This window comes from Mobula hypostoma, chromosome 23 (assembly GCF_963921235.1).
Source record: "Mobula hypostoma chromosome 23, sMobHyp1.1, whole genome shotgun sequence".
NCBI lineage: Eukaryota > Metazoa > Chordata > Chondrichthyes > Myliobatiformes > Myliobatidae > Mobula > Mobula hypostoma.
Window position 1 is genome coordinate 20,917,810 of NC_086119.1, and position 26,490 is coordinate 20,944,299.

At 41.1% G+C, this 26,490-nt stretch overlaps 1 protein-coding gene across 2 annotated transcripts in view; it reads left to right on the plus strand.

Moving 5' to 3' along the window:
• Window positions 1-26,490, plus strand: part of ankrd13b (ankyrin repeat domain 13B) — a 475,933-nt gene that overhangs the window by 294,288 nt on the left and 155,155 nt on the right. For both annotated transcript variants that reach the window (XM_063031175.1, XM_063031176.1), the window contains exon 2: window positions 8,649-8,784. In XM_063031175.1, the coding sequence (XP_062887245.1) occupies window positions 8,649-8,784 (136 nt within the window). The remainder of the gene's footprint in view (window positions 1-8,648; window positions 8,785-26,490) is intronic.

A 26,490-nucleotide genomic window follows, 5' to 3' on the forward strand; every position in this document is an offset into this window, starting at 1 on the left:
TCCTTACTGTGATCAACTAATCCATAGCCTATTTTTCAACAGTGATGGTTTATCCAAATGCTACATATTTTCAGCATGAAACTAGGTTATCTTTATAAAGCTCTTAAAGCAAAAGCATGACCAATTTCTAACTTACATGCTTGCTATTTATATTTCTCAGTTAAATGCTGTAAACAACATATATGCACAAAAAAAAAACCAAAATGCCACATTACAAAATGTCTCAGTGCTCCTTCTTGGTGTGCACTGCAAAATATTACCTCTTTAGCCTTCAATTAGTACCATATAAAATCTATGGAGTTATTTATCATTGTTTTGTCTCAAAACAGTATATATGCTTTAACTTTTTTTTGATGGTTCCAAAATAAGTTTTTCTATGAATTAAATTTCAGTGTCTTGATGATTAAGTCCCATTTTCTTTCTCTCTCTTTCTCTCTCTCCCTTTCTCTCTCTTTCTCTCTCTCCCTTTCTCTCTCTCTCTCGCTCCCTCTCTCCCCTCTCTCCTGCTCTCCACTCCCTCACTCCCTCTCTCTCCTCAGCACATTAACTGTTTCACAATAAACTTTTGTCAAGTATGTTTGGGATTAGTCTTTCAGTGAAAATTCTCAGTGAACTTTCTCCGGTTTGTTTTTTTGTTTGGTTTTGTTTCTGACAGGCTTCTGGCCCTACTCTCTACCACTCACATTTGCACGCTCCTCTGTAGTATTCCAGGACCATCCCTCACACTAAACTAATGCAAACTAACCATTGGCTCTCAGGTCATTTTCAAAATTACACAAAAGATCTGGAGAACTAAACATGTCTTTCAATATTTTAGGCAATACTTCAGATGAATTGGATAGAAATGGCTTATTAGAGCACATGTACCGAGGCACAGTGAAAAACTTGCATGCTATCCTACAGTCAGGAAGGAGGTACAGAAGCCTGAAGGCACACTCTCAGCGATTCAGGAAGAGCTTCTTCCCCTCTGCCATCCGATTCCTTAATGGACATTGAACCCATAAGCGCTACCTCACTTATTTATATTAGTTCTGTTTTTGCACTATTTTTAATTGAATGATTTAACATATATATATATACTTGCTGTAATTGATTTACTTATTTTTTCCCCTTCTATATTATAATGTATTGTACTGCAGCCGCTAGGTTAGCCGGTAAAATTAAACCTGATTCTGATTCTGATTCTATCCATGCAGACCATTTCATTACAACAGTACATTGAGGTAGCACAAAGGAAAACAATAACAGAGTTCAGAACAAAGATTAAACATGAGAAAGTCTGCAGATGCTGGAAGTCCAAAGCAACCCCACAAATTACTGGAGGAATTCAGCACGTCAGGCAGCATCTATGGAAATGAATAAACAGTTGACGTTTTGGCAAGACCCTTCCTCGGGCCTACAGGATTTCATATTTCTGTAGATGCTGCCTGACCTGCTGAGTTCCTCCAGTATTTTGTGGGTGTTGCATACAGAACAAAGATTAGATTTATTCGTCACAAGTATATCAAAGCATACAGTGAAACATTAGAATTGCATCAATGACCAACGATGTGCTGGGGCAGCCCACATGAGTTGCCGTGCTTCTGGAGCCAACTAGCATTTGCTCACAACTTACTTACCCATACGTCTTTGGAATGTGGGAGGAAACTGGAGCATACAGAGGAAACTGAAGTTGTCACAGGGAGAACGTAATAACTGTTTACAGACAGCAGTGGGAATTGACCATCAATCACTGATGCACGGAGAAAGTGCGCTGTAGGCAGACAGTAAGTGCAAGACCGTAACGAGGTGATTATGAAGTCAAGAGTTCATCTTTTTGTATAAGGGGATTGCTCAATCGCCTTATAACAGCAGGACAGAAGTGTCCTTGAGCCTGGTGGCATATGCTCAAGTTTTTGTATCTTCTGCTGTTGGGGGGGAGTGAGGAAGAAGAGAAAGTGTGCAGAGTGGGTGGGGTCTTCATTTCCATTGGCTGTGGTACTGAGGTGGCAAGACGTGTATACAGAATCCATGGAGGCTGGTTTCTGTGATGTGCTGAGGTATATCCGCAACTCTCTGTAGCTTCCTGCCGATACAGGCAGAGCAGTTGCCATACCAAGATGTGATACGTCTGGTTAGGATGTTTTCTATAGTGCATCAATAAAAAACTTGTGAGAGTCAACAGGCGCACCCCCCCCCCCAATACTTCTTTAGCCTCTTAAGGAAGCAGACGTGCTGGTGAGCTTGTGACGTGGTGTCAATATGGTTGGCACTAGGGTCAGGTTTTTGGTGATATAATCTCCTTGGAATTTGAAGCTTGGCCTCAGCACCATGTCTGTAAACAAGAATGTGTGCACCATCCCCTTTCTTGAAGTTAATACCTGCTCTTTAACTGTGCTGATGTTGAGGGAAAGGTTATTGTCGTGACACCATGTCACTAGACTCTCTATCTTCTTCCTGCACTCTAAATTGTTGTTCTTTCAAATTGGGCTCACAACTGTGGTGACATCTGCAAACTTGTAGATGGAGTTAGAGCAGAGACTGACCACACAGTCAAAGGCAGTTCATTAAAAAACATTCGCAGACAATGTTGCAAACTTTTCAAAGTGAAAATAATGAACTGTTCTTAGCTAGACTTTTCTGACATAAACTTTAGAACTTAAACATAATCTGTTGGTGAATTAAAACAAAGTAGCTTGAAAGCAAGGTGGAAACAATCAAAAGATTATATGCTTCAAACAAAGTAAATAAATCACAAGCACGAGAGATTTTGCAGAAATCAAAATATAGCCTGGTGGTCTAGTAAAGATACTATCCACAGGCAAATGAAACGCTTTGTATTCATGCCAAAGGGAAAAGGAAAATAGAAAACATTCACACAACTTCATAAAGCAATATTCTCTTTTAAAATGTAAGTGATCTTGCAATACTAACGCAGAATAATTTCCATAGCCACGACTCCCTTCAAGCATAGCTGGAGTCTCACAACCCATTGTGGTGTGACTGATACAGACATTCACCCCCTTGTGGACTGTGTATTTAATTATTTGTTTAATTACTTATTGGGACACAGTGTGGATAGGCCTTTCTGGCCCTCTGAGCCACGCCATCCAGCAATGCCCTGATTTAATTCTAGACTAAATACGGGTCAATTTGCGATGACCAATTAACCCACCAAAGGGTTCGTCTTTGGACTGTGGGAGGAACCCGAAGAACCTGGAGGAAACCTGCGTAGTCACAGGAGAACATTACAGGCAGCAGCAGGAATTAAACTGGGGTCACTGGTACTGTATAGTGTTGTGCTAACCATTATGCTACGGGGGGAGAATAAAATATATGGAACTAATGTAAAAATAGAGTGAAATAGTATAGAAGAGAAGTTATGGTCTTTGACAAGGATTGAATCCAGAAGTTGTGTAGCACAGGACTCTGTGCTGTAGGGACTTATCTGAGGGGTGCATACTGAGACAAGCATCAACTGCTTGTCAATGAGAAGGACACATTAGGTCTGCCCACAACTTGTTTGTCTTCCAATGCAAGGAGATGTCCAGTGCAGATGAATGCAAAGAGCAGGAGCGTATGCTGAGTGAAGCACTGCAACCTTCACACAGTCTCTATGGGGACGGATCACATTCTAGGAGTAACAAGAGTGCTATGGATGGTGGTGAACCCAAGTGCAGAGTAAGGTCTAGAATACACTCAGACACAGACTCGAAATAAGCAAGATGACACAAACAAAATCTCAAACACGAAATCTCAACAGTACTACTAGAAATGCAACTCCTATGATTGAGCACAGAGTGCTCAGCCCAAGGCCTTTAAGTACAGACTTGCCATGAAGGAATGTGGCAGGCAATAAATGGCAGCTTACCTTACTCCAGGGAATTGGTGCGCCAAAACTTGAATGCCTGCCGCTGCTCAGTCAGGACCATGTCCCTAGGGCCCTGCTGTGACTGGACACTGAACGACAGGGCGTGTGTAGCGACCTCTCAAATGCTTCATTGATGCAAAGTTTGAGGAGGAAACATGAGTGTGGAGGAATGCTTGTGCAAGGAATGTAGATGACAAAATGACCCAACGATATTTACTGATAATATTATGAATAAAATCTGTTCTTGTTTAGAAAAAGTAATTCAGAAGACATAGAGATTTAACACACACATAACAGATTTTTCACTTCCTCAGTTATGCATTTCTCCCTCTCTCCTTGTGTAAGTACAAAGGAAATCAAAATCCTATAACATCTTAAAACTCCCCCATAGGTACACTTAAGATTTGTTCAGAAATAATATATTAATAACACTCCAGGTCAAACTCACAGGACACATTGAAGCAAACTCACATACACTTAGTGGAGACTTTTAAATATTAAGATGCTAAAACGAATGAATCCTATAAATTATTGAAAATGAAAGCTCATAAATTCAGTCACACTCATATCATGAAAATTCCCAGCAGCTTTCATTTTTTATTTTGCATTTTAATTTCTGATCTGTGAGTTCTGATCATACAACCTATTTGCTATGAACTATCTGGTCTAGTCAAATCAAAGCAATCCCTCCCAGGAGTACCCTTCATTTAGATTCTTGCTTCCACTGAATTGTGGGATATATGTTAGACTTCACCCTTTCGGGCTTCCTAAAAATAAAGTGTTTAATTCTACTGACTGAAGCACTGCATTTTCAATCCTCAATGTAGACATCGGATGGGGCTTGTCTTGCTGTTGTTGCCTCCTCCACCCCTCCCCTCATCACTGGCACTACTGTGTCATGGACTTTGTGTGCTCTAGTGTTCATAATCCCAGCTGGGCCCTGAGGCATGAAAAAAACCTTGTACAACTGGTCACCGCCAGGATTTTCAGAAGCTCTATAACTAACTGTATTTGGCAGTATTGCCCCTGAGACTTTAAGACAACTTGGATCATTTATAAAGGATCTCCCTCTTCTTGAAGCCTTGAAATTTTTATTAATATATTTTCCAAATACTACAATTTTTACGAATACTGCAGTACCTGTATGAACACTTACTTCCCAACTATACCCAGGTAGAGTCAATTTTGTTCACAGGTATCTCTCCATTCTAAAATCCCAAGGTTACAGAAGAATCGTGTGGGTTTCTCTCACTCAGCAACACACACAAATTCCTTGAAGAACTCAACTAGTCAGGCCGCATCTATGGAGGAGAATAAACAGTTGACATTTTGGACTGAAACTCTTCATCGTGGACTCGAAAGAAAGAGGGCATAAGCCAAAATAAGAAGGTGGGGATTGGTTGGGGGGTGGAACGGGGCAGGAGTGTGAACTGGCAGGTGAAACCAGGTAAGGGCGAAGGTGGGTGAGTGGGAGGAAGGGAATAGGCGGAAAAGAAAAAGGGCTGAAGAAGAGGAAGGGATCTAGTCGGAGAGAACAGTGGACCACAGAAGGAAGGGAAGGGGGAGGGGCACTAGAGGGAGATGATGAGCAGGAAAGGAGAAGAAAAGGAACGAGAATGGGGAATAGAAAAAAAGAGAAGGGGAAGAGAAATTAGCAGCGTTATCAAAATCATTATTAATGCCATCAGTTTGGAGACTACCCAGGCGGAGAGTTCCTTTTATGTTCTCTCCTTTTGATCACATTTTCAGCCTGGCTTTTTCAATCACCTTGCATTCTTGAATGGCACCTGCAGCCAGTAAAAGCCATTGCATTCTGCTGCTGCTTAACAGCTGCAGAAAATTGCGCCTCCGTTTCTTGATGACAGGCCCGCTTTGTAAACTCCCCAAATTTTTCCAGTTGTTTTTTGTATATCTGACAACTCACTAACTTCAGTAAAGTGCCTTTTAATTTGATCTCCTTGTCTTCTTTAATCTTCTTTTGATCTACTTTCTGAATATAATTTATCGTTGATATGAAGGTAATGTCTCCTTCGATGAGGCATTCCACCAATAACATTTATAAATAAACCTAAAGGGAATTGGTTTATTATTGTCATATGTACTGAAGTACAGTGAAAAGATTTTGTCTATGTGCCATCCATGCAGGCCATACCATACCTAAACATATTGAAGTAGTACAAAACAGGGGGCAAAAAGCAGAATGCAGAATATAGTGTTGTAGTTACAGGGAAAGTACAGTGCAGATAAACAAATGAGATCAGAAATTGTTTTTGAGCATATAAGAAGTCTGTTCAAGAGTGTTCAACGATGGAAAAGAAGCAAAGAAGTTGTCCTTCAGCATGGTGGTACATGTTCTCAAGCTTCTTGTGTCATCTGCCCAGTGAAAGGGGTAGAAGAGGGAATGACCAAGGTGGCTGCTTTAATTATGCCGCCTGCTTTCCCAAGGCAGCGGGAGGTATAGACACTGTTAATGGACGAGGGGCTAGTTTGATTGATGCACTGGGCTACGTTCACAACTCTCTGCATTTTCTTCTGCTCCGTCACCCTTGGTTAATTTACCTCTCTATGCAGTTACAGTACTAATATTCAACATCCTAAAAGTTCCTCACAGAGATGTACAATCCTGCTTCTCACTCCACCACTATGGTTACCCTTCTCTGAGTTCAGATGTTGATCAAGTAGTCACCCCAACATCTGATCTTATTAGCAAGTTCTCTTGCCCCTTCTGGAGTGCAGTCTTGATGACCAACAGCTAACGGATTATATAAGCACTAAGCAACATACACAAAATGCTAAGGAAGGGTCTCGGCCCGAAACGTTGACTGTTTATTCATTTCCATAGATGCAGCCTGACCTGCTGAGCTCCTCCAGCAGTTTGTGTGTGTCACTTTGGGCTTCTAGCGTCTGCAGAATTTCTCATGTTTTTGTATAAACACTTGTGAGTTTATTAAGTACACCACTGTACATTTAACATTGCCTTTGGCCCATGCAGCCTTTCAGATACAGGTGACTTCAGTCTGCTCCCTTTCCTATCTTCCCAGATAGTCCCTGAGCCTGGGTAAATGTTGTTTTCCGATTGCTTGGTTTTATCCCTTTGTGCCGAGACAAAGGCTGGGAAGTCCATGTCCATATGTGGTCTTTAACCAAGTCTACTAGATTTCATTGGTTGGAGTGGTCAAAATACCACTCTCATTTGTAATGGCAGATGACCTTTAAACTCTAACCAGGTCAGTGCCTCATGATGGTATGGCCATTGTTTATCATTATCTTCCTTTCACAGGCACTTTGCTTTGTTACCAATAAAGGGTACAGTTGGTGATTACATTAAAAGGCGTCTAGATAATAACACTTCTGTCCCAGTTGCTTCCAATTGTTAATACAAGAGATTCTACAACGGCTGGAAATCTCAAGCAATACACAGTAAAATGTTGAGGAACTCAGCAAGTCAGGCAGCAAATGTGGAGGGGAATAAATAGTCAAAGTCTGGAGCCGAAACCCTTCATTCGCTTCATCAGCCAACTGTTTAGAAGCTGCCTGATCTTCTGAGTTCCTCCAGCATTTTGTGCATGTTGCTCTGCCAATTGTCTCTACTTATTCACAACCATTCCTGCTTCATTCCTTCTGCAAAAATGAACAATTGCTCATACCGTCCTGCTCCACCAACTTTAATGACCATACTCTAGGTTTGGTCTTTGTTCACGGTCTATCAAAGTAATAGACAGATGGCTGATTCCATTAATGGTTATAATGCAGAACAGGTACTTTAACAGGGAGCTTTTCACACTGCATTTCAGTTCTGCAGCGTCTCCTCGGGTATTTACAGAACCAAAGTTAATTTTAGCACTAGCATCATTTGCTAATGAGTATTGCAATTATTTCAAAGTTCAAAGTTAATTTAATCTTAAAATATGTATAAGTTACCATATACTACCCTGAGATTTATTTTCTTGTAGGCATTCAAAGTAGAACAAAGAATTACAACGGAACCAAAGAAAACTACATGCAGTGACTAACAAACAATCAATGTACAAAAGATGAAAAACTGGACATACAAGAAACACTAAACAATAATAATAAATAGCAAGTAGATAAATAAATAGATAGATAAAAACTGAAAACATGAGTTGTAGAATCCATGAAAGTAAGTCCATAGTTTGCAGAATCAGTTCAGTGGTCAGGTGAGTAAATTTATCCACGAAGGCTCAGGAGCCTGATAATTGAAGGGTAATAGCTGTTCCTGAACTTTAATTTACTTTTCCAAGCCTTCTTATTATGCCTAACATTTATATTACCTTTTTGTCCCATCCATTGATGATCACTTCCCCAACCATTCATCTTCCCATCTTTTAACAACTTCAACCCTCCCGTTAACCCCGTATTTTCACCACAGCTGCTCATTTACTTGATTATCATCAGTCCCCCACCTTCGTCCTTTACTGCCATACCAATACTGGCCAAGTCCATCTCTCTATCTGGTCACTTGCTTCCTGCTTGCCCTCCATCCCTCCATTATCCCAAGGTGCCATGCAGCCCAAACTTACTTCACTGGCAAATCACATTCTGCTCCGCTGGAAGATGTTGTTTGGAGTTTGTGTGAGGAGGATTGGTGATGCTTTTCACCACTGAACAAGCTGTCAACATATAACATGGCCATTTGGTGTGATTGCAAGACAGCTTCTTGAGAAGGGGAAAGTTCTTTTGAAACTGAGCCTGATGTAAATAGGATCTGTTCCTCTTTTCATGAGTTTAAGAAGAAAAATATAAAACGAAAATGCTGACCATTTTCTTCGATCGGCAGGTTGACACCGAACAGCTTGACCCACGAGGCCGGACTCCTTTGCATCTTGCTGTTACACTTGGATTCCTGGAGTGTACAAGAGTCTTGTTAAAGCATGGCGCAGATGTTAGTAAAGAGAATCATAATGGATGGACAGGTAACACCTTGTTCTGAAATGGCAGAATTGAATAATATTTTAAAATGCTTTTTAATTGCTATTCAATTTTTTTATATATATAGAAATACTTGTGGTTTTCTCTTTATGGTCCTCTTAAATGTTGCTTATCTTCTGTGATTGGATAACATGTATGTTCTGTGACTAAATACATGTATAATATGTATTGGATAGCATGCTTAACTTCTCATGTATGTGTTGTGGCACTTTTTCCTCTACCAACAATCCTCTTCAGAAACTGAATACTAAACCCTACCCTGTACAATCTAATAATTTAATATTCAACATGACTGAAAATGGAAGAAAAATCTGAAAATATTCACAGGGTGCAGACAACAGTTAGAAAAGATTGCTTGATTAGTGCATAATTATGTTATATTTATTGAAAAAAATCTTTCAGAAATAATAGTTCTTGGACTTGGAGAAGCTGCCACATCTGATGTTCTGTCACCTTCTGAGTTGCCTCAGTGGTAATCTAATGTCCACATGCACAAGGGAATCCTCATGTTAATGAAGCCTGGGGAAAAGTACACACTCAGCACAACAAATACTTTTTCGGGTTTTAATTTCTATCTGTTTTAGATGTTTAAGTGCCAGAAGAGGGTCGCGAAACAAAATGAATGAATTTACAACCAGTTCTTGCCATTACAGTCTCAGTTTAACTTTCGATCCACACCCTCGTGTAAGGACAGAATTTGCGTATACAGTATAAAAAATACCAGAACTAATAAAGTACTAAGACGATAGTGGCAATCCTACTTCGATGGTGAGGAACTTCATATGAGCCGTGCTACCCAGCGTCGACTCCTTCACTCGTGGAAATCTTTCCTTACCATGCCCAGCACACTCTGGGAGGAACCCAATTCCAACGCCCCACCAGCGTCTTCAGCAGAAACAAAAATGGTCTCCCCGCTATCCCGCATGTGCGTAATGACATCACCGTCTCCCCTTAAAGGCACAATACTGAATAAGATCCAATGGTCACCCGGTTACATTAATGCCCCAAGTCGCAAAAGGTGCGGCAAGTTTCTGCACGGATTCTTTTACAGACCTGATACAAGATCTTGACCCAAATTGTCGACAACTCCTTCCACTGCCCTCCCAGCCCCACCCCCACTGATGCTGCTCAATTCACTGAGTTCCTTCAGCAGATGTTTTTTTTGCTCCAGATTCCACCATCTGTAGTCGCTTGTGTCTTCAAGTTCCTGTTCTTATCCAGTTATCTTCTTTCAATAATCAGCTCAAATTTAAGAAGATTAAAATCTCAGAAAGAAAAATAATATTTTTAATAGTCTTCCAGTCACAAACAAGAGAAGATTTGCAGATGCTGGAAGTCCAGGCAACACACGCAAAATGTCCTGCTCAAGGGTTTCAGCCCGAAATGTCGACTGTACTCTTTTCCATAGATACCTAGCCTGCTGAGTTCCTCCAGCATTTTGTGTGTGTTGCTTTTTTTTTAAATAGTCTTAATATATTCACATTCTAAAGAGACCACCAAATTGTTACCTATGGGAGGTAAAACACTATAATAGCAGTCATTTCTATGTTTTTTCTCAATGTTGTAATGTCTAAGAAATAGTGAATAAATAATTAATTTATTGAATTTGCAGGAAAACTAGTATTACTACAGCTCAGATTGACTGCTCTTATTTAGCATTTTAAAACACTCAACTAATCTTGTCAAGAGGCGACAAAAGCATTTGAATATTAAATATAATCTGGTCTTTCATAAATCGACTACAACTAAATCCAATATTTATGACGTAGAGGGGTAATTGCTGCTTAACTTTGAGGTGGTTAAAGTGAACGGGGAGTATGGATGCAACCTGCCCTCCCCAAAAATAAATGGTATAAAAACTTTGATAAATATGTTTCTAGAGATGTTTGAAGGATCTCTGTCCTCCTCCCAAGGAAAAGAGGAAACAGACCTGTTCCCCTGGTGCTCACCTTCCACCCAGCCAGACTTTATATCCTATGGATTATCCTTTGCAGTTCCATCAGATCCAATGAGATCCCACCACCAGACACATATTCCTTGACAGCATTTCAAAGGAATCACTGCCTTTTCAACTTCCTGATCAATCATTCCTCATCTTATGGCAACTTTCCATTCATCTTCAGAGCTATCAAAGCTAAAAGCAAGGCAGCATCTGTGTAGGGAAATGGACAATCAACATTTTGGGTTAAGATCTTGCATCATTTGACCGTCCCTTCCACAGATGCTGCCCAACTTGTTCAATTCTTCCTGCAAATTGTTTTATTTTTGCTCCAGATTTCAGCATCTACACTCTCTCCTGTGCCTTCATCTGTTCTTCACATCGTCCATTTCCACCATCCATGGACCTATGCAGTCTTTCCAGATGATTCACTTGCACCTCTTTCAGTGTGGTCTATTGCATGTGGTATTTACAATGTGCTCTACGATGCACTGAAGAAGACAAACAGATCTGGTGATCATTTTGTTGACCCCATTTGTTCAATCAGCAGGAATGACCGTGAGATTCTACCTGCCTGCCACTTTACTCCTTGCTATTTGCAACACGTAACACAGATTGAGCTTCTCATTGGTCGATTGGTTTTGATTTGTATGCCATCTGTGCAGATCATTTTATCAGATCTGTACATTGAGGTAGTAATACAAGGGAAAGGCAGTAACAGAATACATAATGAAGTGCTTCAGGGAAAGTGCAGGCAGACAATAAGATGCGAGGCTATCTTGAAGTAGATTGTGAGGTCAAGAATCCATCTGATCATACAAGGAGACCAGTCAATAGCCAATATAACAAGCTGCCCCTGAGCCTGGTGGTATGTGCTTTCAAGCTTTTGTACAATGAGAGAGGTAAGAGGAGGGAATGTCTAGGGTGGGAGGGCAATTGCATTATGTTGGCTGCTTCAGGAGGCTATGGTGGGGATGCTGATTTCCATGATGTGTCCAGAGTTTTGCAGTGTCTTGTGGTTGTGGGCAGAGCAGTTGTCATACCAAGCTAGATGACCCTGGACTCATACGGCAGAATGAGGAGGTGAGAGACAGAAGCTACAGGGAGGTCATCATCATTATCATTAAGTGCCTTGTTGTATGACGTAGGTGATCATGGTCCCATGCCCATGATTGTTCTCAGCAAATTTTTCTACTTAGTGGTTCTTCTGGGCAGTGTCCTTGCAAGACGGGTGACCTAAGCTGTTATCAATACTGTTCAGAGATTGTCGGCCTCTTGTCAGTGGTCGCATAACCGGGACCTGTGATATGCCCACACAACTATTCACCACCTACTCCATAGCTTTCCGTGACCCTGATCCGGGGCTGGGGGGCTAAGCAGGTGCTACACCTGGCCCAAGGGTGACCTGCAAACTAGCAGAGGGATGGAGTGCCTTACCCCTTCTTTGGTAGAGTCGTATCTCCACCCCACCATCTCAACAGAGAGGCAGTCAACACTAAATTGCGGGAAGCAGTTACCTAGGTGACTGACAGGAGAAAGAAAGGGAAGAGGCAGCCAATGCAGAGTACTCTGGTGGCCGTTCCCCTAAATAATAGGTACCGCTTTGAATATTGTTGGAAGTGACGACCTACCCTGCAGCAACCAGGTCTCTGGCTTTGATTCTGGCTATATGACTCAAAAGGGAAGAAAGGGAAGTGAGGAGAAGAGGAGTGCATTAATGATAGGGGATTCCATAGTTAGGGGCCAGAAAGGAAATTCTCTGTGGACATGAAAGAGACACTGGATGCTATGTTGCCTTCCAGGTGGTAGAGTCAAGGATGGCTCAGAATGGGTCCACAGCATTTTAAAGTGTGAGAGTAAACAGCCAGAATTTGTGATACATATTGGAACCATTGACAGAGATACGAAAAGGGAAGAGGTCCTGAAGAGAGAATATGGGGATGGGGAGCTGGGTAGGAAGCTAAAATGCAGGACCTCCAGGTTAGTAATCTCTGGACTGCTACCTGTGCCATGTGCCTGTTAGGGTAAGAATAGGATGTTTAGCAGATGAATGCATGGCTAAGGATTTTGTACAGGGGGCAGGGTTTCAGATTTTTAGATCATTGGGATCTCTTCTGAGGAAGGTACTGTATGACCTGTACAACAAGGACAAAGTTAAGAAACTACAGGGATAAAAAGGCCCTGATGGGAGTCATATACAGGCCTCTAAACAATATCCAGGATATGGGGTACGAGTTACAATGGGAGATTGAAAAGGCGTGTAGAAAGGGTATTGCTACATTAGTCATGTGGGATTTCAATATGCAGGTAGATGGGGAAAATCAGGTTGGTGCTAGTTCCCAAGAGAGGAAATTTGTAGAATACCTATGAGATGGCTTTTTAGAGCAGCTTGTGGTTGAACCCACTATGAGGAAGGACAAATTTGGATTGGGTGTTGTGTAATGAAATCCATTTGAATAGGGAGCTTAAGGTAAAGGAACCCTTAGGAGACGTTGTTCATAATATGCTAGAATTCACCCTGCAGTTTAAGAGGTAGAAGAACAAGTCAGATGCATCAGTATTACACTGTAGTAAGGGAACTTACAGAGACGTGGGAGAAGAGCTGATCAAAGTTGATTGGAAGGGGACAGTTGTAGGGGTGATGAAAATTTTGGAAGGCTCAAGATAGATGGATCCCAATGGTGAAGAAATATTTTGAAGAGAGGATGACACAACCATGGCTAATAAGGGATGTCAAAGGCAGCATAAAAACAAAAGTGAAAGTCTATAATACAGGTCGATTACCCCTTATTTGACAATCCAAACTCCAAAATCTGAAAGACATTGATAAGGTTCCCAGGCAGTGAGCCAGCCTTTGCACATCACAGACAGTTCTGAGTAGTGACCTCACATATGTAATGAGCAGGAGTTAATGGAAAACAGAAAAATACCACATGAAGCGAAAAATTAAGATTGTGTAATGAAAAAATGAATTTGTCGGCATCAGAATCAACATATGCCACTTAACAGTATGCTGACCATGAAACAGGCAAAGATCTTTCACAATGAACTGAGAATTGAAGGTAATTGTGAATATTTAGCAGGCTAGTTGCAGAAATGTAAGAAAAGGCACAGCATTAAATTTTTTTAATGTCTGCCGATCTTGAAGCAGCAGAGAAATTCATTGATGAGTTTGCCATGATTGTCGCTGATGAAAATCTAACACCAGAACAGGTCTACAATGCTGATTGTTTTTATACATAGAAACATAGAAAACCTACAGCACAATACAGGCCCTTTGGCCCACAAAGCTGTGCTGAACATGTCCTTGCCTTGGAAATGACCCAGGGTTACCCATAGCCCTCTATACCTTACAGAAAACCTAAAAAAAACAAAATACAAATTCAGTGTATGGAAACCTTTTAATCAAAACACGGCATTGTAGGTGGAGGGTGAAAGCCTGCTGCTGTTTGTTGCTGTTCAACAGCTGATTCAGGTATTCTCCTGATGCTTCTGTGCTGCCTTTGTTACCCTGTACACATTACATCTTCATTACATTAATGGTATATAATAATTTTTACTGTTAAGTACTTATGTGTGACGAAGACAAAGACTGCTTACCAGAAGCACATGAAGTGCCTTGTTAAAGTATTCAGCCCCCAAACCTTTGCTCACATAAATGAGTATTGCCATCAGGGATTTTGATCAATTTAACTGAGCATTTTTATTTGTGAAGCACATGTTCCTTATTTCACAGTAGAGCCCCCAAAAAAGGAAAAACCATAAAGCATGAAAAACTAAAAATTCAAAAACTGTAATGTCAGTAGTTCAAAAGTATTCATTCCCCTTTGCTGAGTATTTAGTTGAATCACCTCTTGCAGCTATTACAGCCAGGAGTCTTTTTTGATAGGTCTTTATCAGCTTTACACAAAGTAATGGAGAAAGATTTGCCCATTGCTCCTCAAAAAATTGCTCAAGCTGTCCCAGGTTAGTTGGGGAAAGGCAGTGAACAGTGATTTTGAGGTATTGCCAGAGACGTTCGATCGCGTTAAGGTCAGGACTCTGGCCCACTCGAAGACATCAATTTTCTTCATTTGAAGCCACTCCATGGTTGCTCTGGCAGTGTGCTTCGCATCATTGTCCTGTTGAAAGATTAGTTTCCTCCCAACTTTCTGGCAGAGGCCAGCAGGTTTTTATCCAGGATCTCTCTGTATTTAGCAGCATTCACTTTTCCGTCAATCCTGACCAGATTTCCAGTTCCTGCTCCTAAAAATCATGCCCATAGCATGATGCTACCTCCATCATACTTTATAGCAGGGATGGTGTTACCAGGCTGAAGTGCACTATTAAATTTATGCCTCATGTACCACTTAGTGTTAAAGCTAAAAAGTTCCTCTTTAGTCTCATCCGACCACAAGACCTTCTTCCACATCTTTACTGTATCCTCTGAGACAGTGATTCCCAATGGGGGCAGTGCCGCCCCAAAAGGGGGTGATTACGTGTCCTCAGGGAGCGTTAGGAGAAGGAGAAGTTGTCGGGGGTGGGGGTGTTCAAGATTCTTGGAGTGGGCTGTAAAAGGCACCCTTGCTTAAGGCATGAGACCTGACTGACCTCTAGTAGAGCAGGCACTTCCAGAAAAAAAAGGATGAGGCACTGGAACACAGGAAGAACCACAGCTCTGCAGGCGGTGAGTACTCATCACAACACGTCTGAAACTCAGCAATCTCATCCAATCTTACCAATCAAATAGACATTATTAGGGATGCATAAATTAGCAGCCAGGGTGCCCAACAGTTCCCCTTGACTAGCGGCACGGAACGAGTTCATGCAATTTAACAGTTGGTAAGTCAAGTACACCCTCTCAACTTTCTCTATAGATCTACTGAAAACAGGTCACACAACTATTCAATGCTAGCCGGAACCAAATGGTGAAATAGAGCCAATCAGTGAACCTGCCGACCCTGAGGAGTCCCCTTAAGGTGTTCAAAGTGACCTTGGCTTCATATGTGCAGTCACAAACCACCTTTGGGGATTATGAGACCTTACGTGATTGATCACTCGCGCTAACTGGAATAGTATAAAGGTAGCTGAACACCAGCTCTATCCCGACTAACTTTCAGATTCCAATCTGACTCCTTGTCAACATAATTTTCACTGCTGTGATCGTCTTCGTCTTCGCCTCATTGTTCCTTTGCGTGCCACTATCATTGTTCCATCTGTGTCAACTTGCTGCCATCGTTAGCATCCGACAGGCATTCCCATTTAGCCCCATTAATGAGGGATAAATATGCATAGCACGATCTCTAAGAGTCTGAAGGCGGTGAAACCTAGAATTCTAATCCTGCTAAGAAACAGAAACTACAGAAAGTGCATCAATACGATGTTACATCCCTGGAGTATGGTTTTATTCCATTTCCATTAGATCAGTGATGTCCCATGCATCTTATTTGTAATACTGTACTGTCTAATGAAGCCATGAAACCATTAAGGTTGCAGGAACACTTCCGTAAAAGACACCCTGACAAGGCTACTTATGGTATTACTCAGTTCCGGAAGATGAAAGAAGCACTTGAAAAGCATTGCACAGTTGAGTCATTTGTCAAGAAAGCTAAAAATGACCTTGATAGTAGTCCCATTGCTTCTTATAACATTTCCAAAATGATAGCAAAGTGTGGAAAATCTCATACAGTTGGTGAAAGATTAATAATACGTCTGAGCAATTAATCAATTCCTCTGAGTAATAACTCTGTAGCTCGTCATATTGATGAAATGAGTGAAAATATTGAGTATCAACTATGCACGGAGCTAGAAAAAACAGACGAGACAATGAGGCATTGCTAATGGTGTATTTATGGTTTATCAAAAATGGAAAAGGTAATGAAAAGCAACACACATAAAAATTGCTGGTGAACGCAGCAGGCCAGGCAGCATCTATAGGAAGAGGTACAGTCGACATTTCGGGCCGAGAACCTTCGTCAGGACTAACTGAAAGAGATTTGAAAGTGGGAGGGGGAGGGGGAGATCCAAAATGATAGGAGAAGACAGGAGGGGAAGGGATGGAGCTGAGAGCTGGAAAGTTGATTGGCAAAAAGTTGAATGAAAAGATTATCTTTTGTAAAAAGTTAAAGACTAGTATGAACAGAGAATCAACCCATGACGAGTTCAAAATATATATTGAGGGCAAAAGTATTCCAATTAGGAACATGACTTCTTGTGCAACAGATAAGCACCATATATGACAGGTCGCCATTCTGGTTTAGTGGCATGCATGGAAAAAGTAACTCAAAGTCTGTTTGCAATCCATTGTGCGAATCATCGTCAACATCTCACAGACAAAAACCTCAGCCAACGATTTTTTTCAAGCGTGACTCTTGTACTAGCAGCTATCAACAAAATTAAATTGCATCCATTAAGTTGGAGAATATTGTGCCAGTTATGCAAAGATAACGATGAAGAGTTTGAATGCTTGCTTCTTCAGACTGAGGTTCGTTGGCTGTCAAAAGGCTGCTGCTTAAAATGTTTCTTTGATCTTTTTGACACTGGTTGAATTTTTGCTCAAAGTTGACAACAGCTTGGGAAACAAGAGTGAACTTCTATATGGAGATGTGGCATACCTAGCCGATCTGTTTGCCAAAACGAACATTCTAAATATGAAACTGCAGGGTGAGAACTTCATTTATCCAGGTGAAAAGTGCTATTCCCACTTTTATCGGAAAATTGGAATTATATAAGCAAAACATTCGGAGAAGAATGTTCTCACAGTTTCCCTGCATGGAGAGTTTGGCACTCTCTTTCATAGACGGTGGTTTGCAAGAGTACTACTTACACCTGTAGTCGCTGGAGAAGGATTTTCGGAATCGATTCAAGGATTTGCACAACCTGGAAATTCTGGACTGGGTAATCAACCCATTTCTTTGTAAGGTGGAAGAATAGGAAGAGAGCATGCAAGAAGAAAGTATTGAAATTCCGAATGATGAAGAAGCAAAATGCTTTTCAAAAATGTTGGCTTTTGTGGTATATCGCTAGACTGCCATCTGAAGTTTCCTGGTCTATGGAGAAGAGCCAAATTGCTCTTCATTACATTTCCATCTTCCTAGCTTATTGAAAGAGTGTAGTGAACCACATACTCACAAAAAAAACAGAAACCCCTTGGATATTGTTACATGTTGCGACTTAAGGCTTTTGCTGTCACAACTTGAACCAGATATTTCAACTCTTGCTAAAAACCATCAAGCTCAAGGATCACATTGATATCAAAGCTGCTGTACAACATAAAGGTACTGTGTAAGCTAGGTTTAAAGACAAATAAAAATTTAAAGCACAATCATTTTCTCATGTTAGCATATGCTAGACATCTTTTTACACTGTGGGAGTGCCAGAAAGTATTTTGTGCCTAAGAGGGGCATTGGCAAGTATGAAAGTGCTTTGGGGGGTGCATTGGGCTAAAAAAGGTTGGGAAACTCTGCTCTAAGAGATGCTTTGCAAAGTCTTCATGGGCAAGAATATGCTTTTTCTTAGCTAGGACTTCTTCCTTACCACTCTTCCATAAATACCCTTTTTGTACAAGGCCTTAGAGTTTGTGGAACCATGAACTTGATCTCCAGTTGCAACCACAGTTTTTGCAGTTTACTCAGAGTGACTGTTGGCATCACATTAGCCTCTCTTACAAGTGCCATTCTTCTCTGGCGACGAAGTTTGGAGGGGCGGTCTGACCTAGGCAGTATGGCTGTGGTTTCATACTTTATCCAGATTTCATGATGGACTGCTCTGAACTCTGAGGCATGTTCAGTGCCTTTGAGATGGTCTTTGATCCTTCCCCAGAACTGTGCTTCTCTATTACTATTTCCCTGACTTGTCTTGAATTCTCTTTTGTCTTTATTTTGGTTTGGTCAGTTGAAAATCTGCCATGCTGTTGGACCTTAGATAGAGAGGAGATACTTATTCAGTGATCCTCCTATATTCTACATTAACAAATTGGGTGAATTGGTGAGGTATATGCAGTATTGCACCTGAGGAATGTTAGCAAAAGGAATAATTAAAGAGTAAAAGAGAAATGAGAGTGGATATCGAACCATTGGAAAATGATGTTAGAGAGGTAGTAATGGGAGACCAAGAAATGGCGGACAAACTTGATAAGTATTGTGCATCAATTTTCACTGTGGAAGCTATTAGCACTATGCCCGAAATTCAAGAGTGTCAGGGGCAGAAGCGACTGTTGTTGCTATCACTATGGAGGAGGTCTTGGAAAGCTGAAAGGTATGAAGGTAGATAAGTCACCTGTAAAATTTGGACTACACCTCATGGTTCTGAAAGAGGTAGCTGAAGAGATTGTGGAGGTATTAGTAATGATCTTTCAAGAATCACTAGGTTCTGGAATGGTTCTGGAGGATTGGAAAGTTGCAAATGTCACTCCACTCTTTAAGAAGGGAGGGAAGCCAAAGAAAGGAAATTATAGGCCAGTTAGCTTTACTTCAGTGATTGAAAAGATGTTGGAGTCCATTTTTAAGGATGAGGTTTCAAGGTATTTGGAGGCACATGATAAAGTAGGCCAAAATCAGCATGGCTCCCTTAAGGCAAAATCTTGCCTGACAAATCTGTTGGAATTCTTTGAGAAAATAACAAGCAGGATAGACAAAACAAAGTCTGTTGATGTTGTTTGTTTGGATTTTCAGAAGGCCTTTGACAAGTTGCCACACATGTGGCTGCTTAACGAAATAAAAGCCAATTATAGGAAGGATACTAGCGTGGATAGAAAATTGGCTGACTGGAGAAGGCAAAGAGTGGGAATAAAGGGGGCCTTTTCTGGTTGGCTGCCAGTGGTGTGATGTTCCACCAGGGTCAGTGTTGGCACTGTTTCTTTTCATGTTATACTGTATGTCAATGATTTGGATGATGGAATTGATGGCTTTTGGATAAGTTTGCAGATGCTACACAGATAGGTGGAAGTGCAGTTTGCGTTGTGGAAGCAGGAAGCCTACAGAAGGACTTAGATTATGCAAATAGGCAAAGAAGTAGCAGATGGAATATAGTGTAAGGAAGTGTATGTTCATGCAGTTTGGTAGAAGGAATAAAGGCATAGAGTTCTTTATAAATGGGGCGAAAATTCAGAAATCAGAGGTGCAAAGGGACTTGAAAGTCCTCTTGCAGGATTCTCTGAAGCTTGATGGAGGTTGAGTCAATGGTAAGAAAGGCAAATGCAATGTTAGCATTCATTTCAAGATGACTGAAATATCAAAGCAAAGATGAAATGCTGAGGTTTTTTAGGCATCAGTCAGACATTGATCACTTGGAGTATTGTGAGCAGTTTTGGGGGCCTTACCTAAGAAAAGACATATTGGCATTTCTTCTACCAAAGTGCGTGATTATACCCTTCCTGACGCTGTACCCCATCTGCTACTTCTTTGCCCGTTCCCCGAATCAATCTGTCTTTCTGTAGGCTCTCTATTTCCTCAAAACTACCTGCCCCTCCACGTATCTTTGTATCGAATGCAAACTTTGCAACAAAGCCATCAATTCCGTTATCCAAGTCATTGACATATAACGTTAAAAAAAGCAGTTCCAACTCAGACCCCTGTGGAGCACCACTAGTCACAGGCAGCCAACTAACAAAGGTTCCCTTTATTCCCACTCTTTGCCTCCTGCCAAGCAGCCACTGCTTTATCCATGCTAGAATTTTTCCTGTAAAACCATGTGCTCTGAACTTGTTAATTAGCATTATATGTGGGACCTTGTCAAAAGCCTTCTGAAAATCCAAGTTTACCACATCCACTTATTCTCCTTTGTCTATCCTGCTTGTTATTTCTTCAAATAATTCCAACAGATTAGTCGGGCAAGATTTTCCCTTAAGGAAACCATGTTAAATATGGCTTACTTTATCAAGTGACTCCAAATACCCCAAGACCTTATCCTTAATAATTGACTCCAACATCTTCCCAACCATTGAGTTCAGACTATCTACCTTCGGACCTTTCAATTCCCTAAGAAACTTCTCTCTAGTTATGGTAACTTCACACACCTCTGACCCCTGATTTTCTCGAAATTCCACCATACTGCAAGTGTCTTCCACAGTTAAGATTAATGAAAAATACCTATTCAGTTCATCTGCCATTTCATTGTCTCCCATTATTAGCTCTCCAGCATAATTGACCAGTAGTCTAATATTAATTCTCACCTATCTTTTACACTTCATGTATCTGAAGAAACTCTTGGTATCCTCTTTAATATTATTGGCTAGTTTACTTTTCTATTCCACTTTTCCTTCTTAATGACTTTTTGGTTGCCTTCTGTTGGTTCTTAAAAGCTTCCCTGTGCTGTAACTTCTCAGAAATCTTTGCTCTGTTATATGCCCTCTCTTTGGCTTTTATGTTGGCTTTAACTTCTCTTGTTAGCCATATTTGTATCATTTTGCCTTTATAATACTACTTCTTCTTTGGGATGGATATATCCTGTGCCTTTCGAATTGCTTCCAGAAATTCCAGCCATTGCTGCTCTGTCGTCATCCCTGCCAGTGTTCTTTTCCAATCAATTCCTGGCCAACTCCTCTCTGTAATTTCCTTTACTCCACTGTAATACTGATACATCTGACTTTAGCTCCTCCTTCTCAAATTTCGGAGTGAATTTGATCATATTATGATCATTGGCCCCTTAGGGTTCTTTTCCCTTAAGCTTTCTAACCAATTGCGCAACACCCAGTACGGATTAGCTACCTGGCTGAATCACGAGCTGCTTTAAAAAGCCATCTCATTTGCATTCTAGAAATTCTTTCGCATGGGCTTCAGCCAGCACCAACCTAATTTTCCCAATGTACAGCACCCGCATATTGAAATCCCTCATGAGCATTGTAACATTGCTCATCTGGCATGCATTTTCTCTCTCCCATTATAATTTATAGACCACATACTTACTACTTTTGGGGGGTCTGTACATAACTCCCATCAGTGTCTTTTTACCCTTGCAGTTCCTTAGCTCTACCCACAACGAATCAATGCCTTCCAACCTTATGCACCTCTTTCGAATAATTTGATTTCATTTTTTACCAACAGAGCCATGCCACCCCCTCTACCTACCTGTTTGTTCTTTTGATACAGTGCGTAACCTTGGACGTTTAGCTCCCAGCTATAGTCTGCTTTCAGTCATGATTTAGTGATGTCCACATCATCATACATGCTGATCTGTAACAGTGCTACAAGTTCATCTCCCTTATTTCCTTAATAGGACAAAGTCAGCATGGTTTCCTTAAGGGAAAATCTTGCTTGATAAACCTGTTGGACTTCTTTGAGGAGATGACAAGTGAGATAGATGAAGGGGATGCAGTGGATGTTGTATATTTAGACTTTCAGAAGGCCTTTGATAAGGTGCCACACATGAGGCTGCTTACCAAATTAAGAGCTCATGTTATTATAGGAAAGTTACTGGCATGGTTAGAGCATTGGCAGCAAGTAGGAATAAAAGGTTCTGTATCTGGTTGGCTGCCAGTGACTACTGGTGATCCACAGGGGCTGGTGTTGGGACTGCTTCTTTTTATGCTGTATATCAGTAATTTAAATGACGGAATAGATGGCTTTCTTGCCAAGTTTGCAGCTGATATGAAGATTGGTGGAGGTGCAGGTAGTGTTGAGGAAACAGGTAGACTGCAGATAAGGAGAATGGGGCAAATGAGTGGCAAATGAAACACAACGTTGGAAAGTGCATTGTCATGCACTTTGGTAGTAGAAATAAATGTGTAGACAATTTTCTAAATGGGGAGAAAATCCAAAAATCTGAGATGCAAAGGACTTGGGAGTCCTTGAGCAGAACACCCTAAAGGTTAACTTACAGGTTGAGTCGATGGTGCGGAAGGCAAATGCAATGTTAGCATTCATCTCTAGAGGTCTTGAATACAAAAGCAGGGATGTGATGCTGAGGCTTTATAAGGCACTGGTGAGGCCTCACCTTGAGCATTGTGAAACGTTTTCTGCTCCTCATCTAAGAAAAGTTGTGCTGGCATTGGAGAGGGCCCAGATGCAGATATCAAGGATGATTCTGGAATGAAAGGGTTATTATACAAGGAACATTTGATAGCTCTGGGTCTGTACTCACGGGAATTTAGAGGGATGAGGGGGGATTTCATTGAAACATTTCGAAAGTTGAAAGACTTAGTCAGAGTATATGTGGAAAGGATGTTTCCCATTGTGGGGGAGTCTAGGACAAGAAGGCACAGCCTCAGAATAGAGGGGCATCCATTTAAAACAGAGATGCTGAGAAATTTCTTTCACCAGAGGGTGGTGAATTTGTTACCACAGGCAGCTGTAGAGGCCAGGTCGTTGTGTGTATTTTGTGTATTTAAGGCAGAGACTGATAGGTTCTTGATCAGATTTTGGGGAGAAAGCTGGATAATGGAGCTGAGGAGGGAAAAAAGGATCAGCTATGATTGAATGGCAGAGCAGACTCGATGGGCCAAACGGCCTAATTTTGCTCCTATGTCTTATGATCATATATGAAGGGTCTTGGCCTGAAATGTCGACTGCTTATTTCTTTTCTACCGAGTTCCTCCAGCACTTTGTGTGTGTTGCTCTGGATTTCCAGCATCTGCAGCATCTCTTGTGCCAAAGAATATCCATGTAGCCTAAACCAGTTATCACTCTTGGACACATTTTGCATTCCTTATCAACTCAGCCACAGACATTATTTAAAAGTGTTGAAACTTCAAACAGTTATTTAATAGCATCAGTTGTTTTTCACTTGCATCTGCAATCAGATGGACACATACTGGGCAGGATTCCATTGGGATTTCTTTAAGATCTGTCCTCCAAAATATAAATATTGTTTTTATCATCAAACTTGTGCCTCACAATTGGAAGTGTGAAGTTGCAAACTAACAAGTTTTCAAGCTTAAAAAATAGATGAAGAAAGTCCTTAAGCTGTTCCAATTTATCTATTTATTTATTTATTGAGATATGGTGCAGAATAAATCTTTCTGGCCCTTTAACCTGCTCTGTCCAATAACCCCCATTTTAACCCTAGCCTAATTACGAGACTCAGCAAGTCAGGCAGCAACTATAGAGAGGGATAAGCAGTTGATGTTTTGAGCTGAGACCCTTCATCAGGATTGGAACGGAAGGGGGAAGAAGCGAGAATCAGAGGGGTAGGAGTACAAGCTGAGCGAGGCTGTGTGAGCACATGGTCAAAGGGTCAGAGAGCAGCAGAGATCACAGAGGGAGAGCAGTGAGCGAGGGTCTCACTGAACTCCAGTGGAAGTGAAGATTTGAACTTCTTCAGGGTAAGCATCCCTTGAAGAGACTTTGCAGCAGAGCCACGAGTCATAAACACAGGAGATTCCACAGTTCCTGGAAATCTAGAGGAATGCACACAAAATACTAGTACAGCGCTCAGCAGGTCCCACAGTACCTATGAAAGGAATAAATTGCTGGCATTTTGGGCTGCGACAGGGCTGGAAGGGAGAAGAAGCCAAAATAAGAAGGTGGGTGGAGGTGAAGAAGTACCAGCTGAATGAGTCTGGGTGGGCACATGTTCCAGTCATTGGAGATCAGAGATCAGAGAGCGGGAGCAGTGAGGAAGAGTTTCTCTGAATATAGTCAATATAGAGGAAACCTGTTCCGCATTGTCATTTGAATTAGAGATAACGGCCCAAAGACCTACATTACTCTTTCTTCCAAAGCAAGGTGGCACAGGCAGCAACAGCAAACTGATGGGGTACAAACATGTGGCATATGCTTACCCAACAGAGGGCACAGTGCTCACCCTACTGGAGTGACCTTTAGTGAGTCAGTAATCGTCCATATAAAACAATCAAATGCAACCCAACTTCCTACAACCCACTCTCCCTCATCCCAGATCCCTTGATTTCCAAGCTGTGGTTGGTAAGCACATGCATAAGAGTCAAGACTGATCTCTGGGAAAAGAATGGGAAGCGTGGAATGCAGAATGCTCTTTGGGCAACCCTAGAAAACAGTCTGGGAATTTTACAGTTACCCCTAGGTCAAGTGTAGAAAAAGCCTGGTTGGGTCATTTAATTTCTGTGGAGACCTCCATGTTACTGGCGAAGCAGTCTTTGTGCTGCTCTGAAGTTGCAGAATACTCTATGTCTGTCCTTACTGCTGCCTCTCTTGGACTGTTCCTCACTGTGGTTCTTTTGGCAGAACTTTTTCTTGAAAATCTTAAGTGGATATTGTTATACTGAAAGCCCTTCTACTCTACACTAGCTCTGCCCAGGCTGAACTCCTGGAGTGCTCCTGAGAGGCTTAAGGCACCTTCTGAAACAGGCATACTGTCCCCTTTAAAAAATGCAGAAAACATTAAGCCCAGTTGTAGCAATAGCCAGCAGAAATCATACTTGCAGTATGTAAACATTCTTTTAAAACTTGCCAGAAATGTGTTCATGCTCAGAGTTAAAAGTTTAAAGTAAATTTATTATCATCTTATGTGCATGCCATCACACACTACCTTGAGATTCATTTTCTTGCAGGCATTTACAGGAGAATAAAGAACTACCATAGAATTTATGAAAAACTATATATAAACAAAGACTGACAAACAACCAATGTGCAGAAGGAGAAAAATCATGCAAATAATAAATAGAAACATGTATAATAAATAAATGAAGGAATGAATAAATAGATAAATAAGTAAATAAGGGAAAAAAAAAGAAAGAAGACAACTTGAGTTGCAGAATCTTTGAAAGTGAGTCTGTAGGTTGTGGAGTCAGTTGTCTGTTCAATGCAGTGTTGAGCTGAGTGATGTTATCCATACTGGTTCAGGAGCCTGATGGTTGTAGGATGATAACTGTTCAATAACCTGGTGGTGTGGGAAATACGCATCTTTTGCTTCCTGCCCAGTGGTTGTAGCAAGAAGGGAGCATGGACTGGATGGTGGGGGTCCTTCATGATGGATGCTGCTTTCTTGTGGCAATGCGTCTTGTAAATGTGCTAGCTATGCAAGTTTAAAAGAAGGCTTCAAGTGAACCATTGGGCTTTACTTTGGAGGAGATACCATCAAATGTGCAAATTGGCTGTAATAAACTGTTCACCTTACATGGAGCCTGCGCCTGACTACCCTGCATGGTATTCATTAGTGGGATATTTTCTAATGACCCTATCAATCTGATAGTTGACATGTCACCCACCAGGAGCAAATGTGGCCTCTGCAGCACCCAGACTGGGTACTGGAGCTGAACCTTGTGATCCTCTTTTGCTAGCACTTCTTTATCTGTTGCTCCTTTCTGTGTCTTGTGGTGCATTGGGCAGCAATCTTGCCATTTCCTTAGCTTTTTTGTCCGTTTTTTAATGAGGCTGAGTTGCTGGCTTGACACTCAACCCAGTACAGCTAGAAAACATGCAAGGAACGGGCCAGATTCGAACCCAGGACCACTCGCCTCGAAGTCCGGTCCGGATGCCACTACATCACTGGCTGGCTAGTTCTTCTTTATACGTGATGGTAACTGCTGAATCCAATAATGCTGTATAAGCAAAGTGCAAACAAATAGTAATTTAAATCTCTCAGTATTCAGGATTTTACTGCAAATTGAAAATTTCATGGTGTGGAATAAATTTCTTAATTTTGAGCCTTCGGATAAATATAGTAAGAACCTTGTAATTTATCATTCTTGGATCATTAGAAAGACTAATGCTTCTTTAGCATATATAAATGAGGTTCATAAGACAACTGGAGATTAATATGTAATAACTTGTTAGATTTATAATACTTTTCTCATTTTCAAATGGTTAATCAAAGTCTTCTGTTAATTGTGTGTTTGAGCAGAAGGTTCTAATTCCAG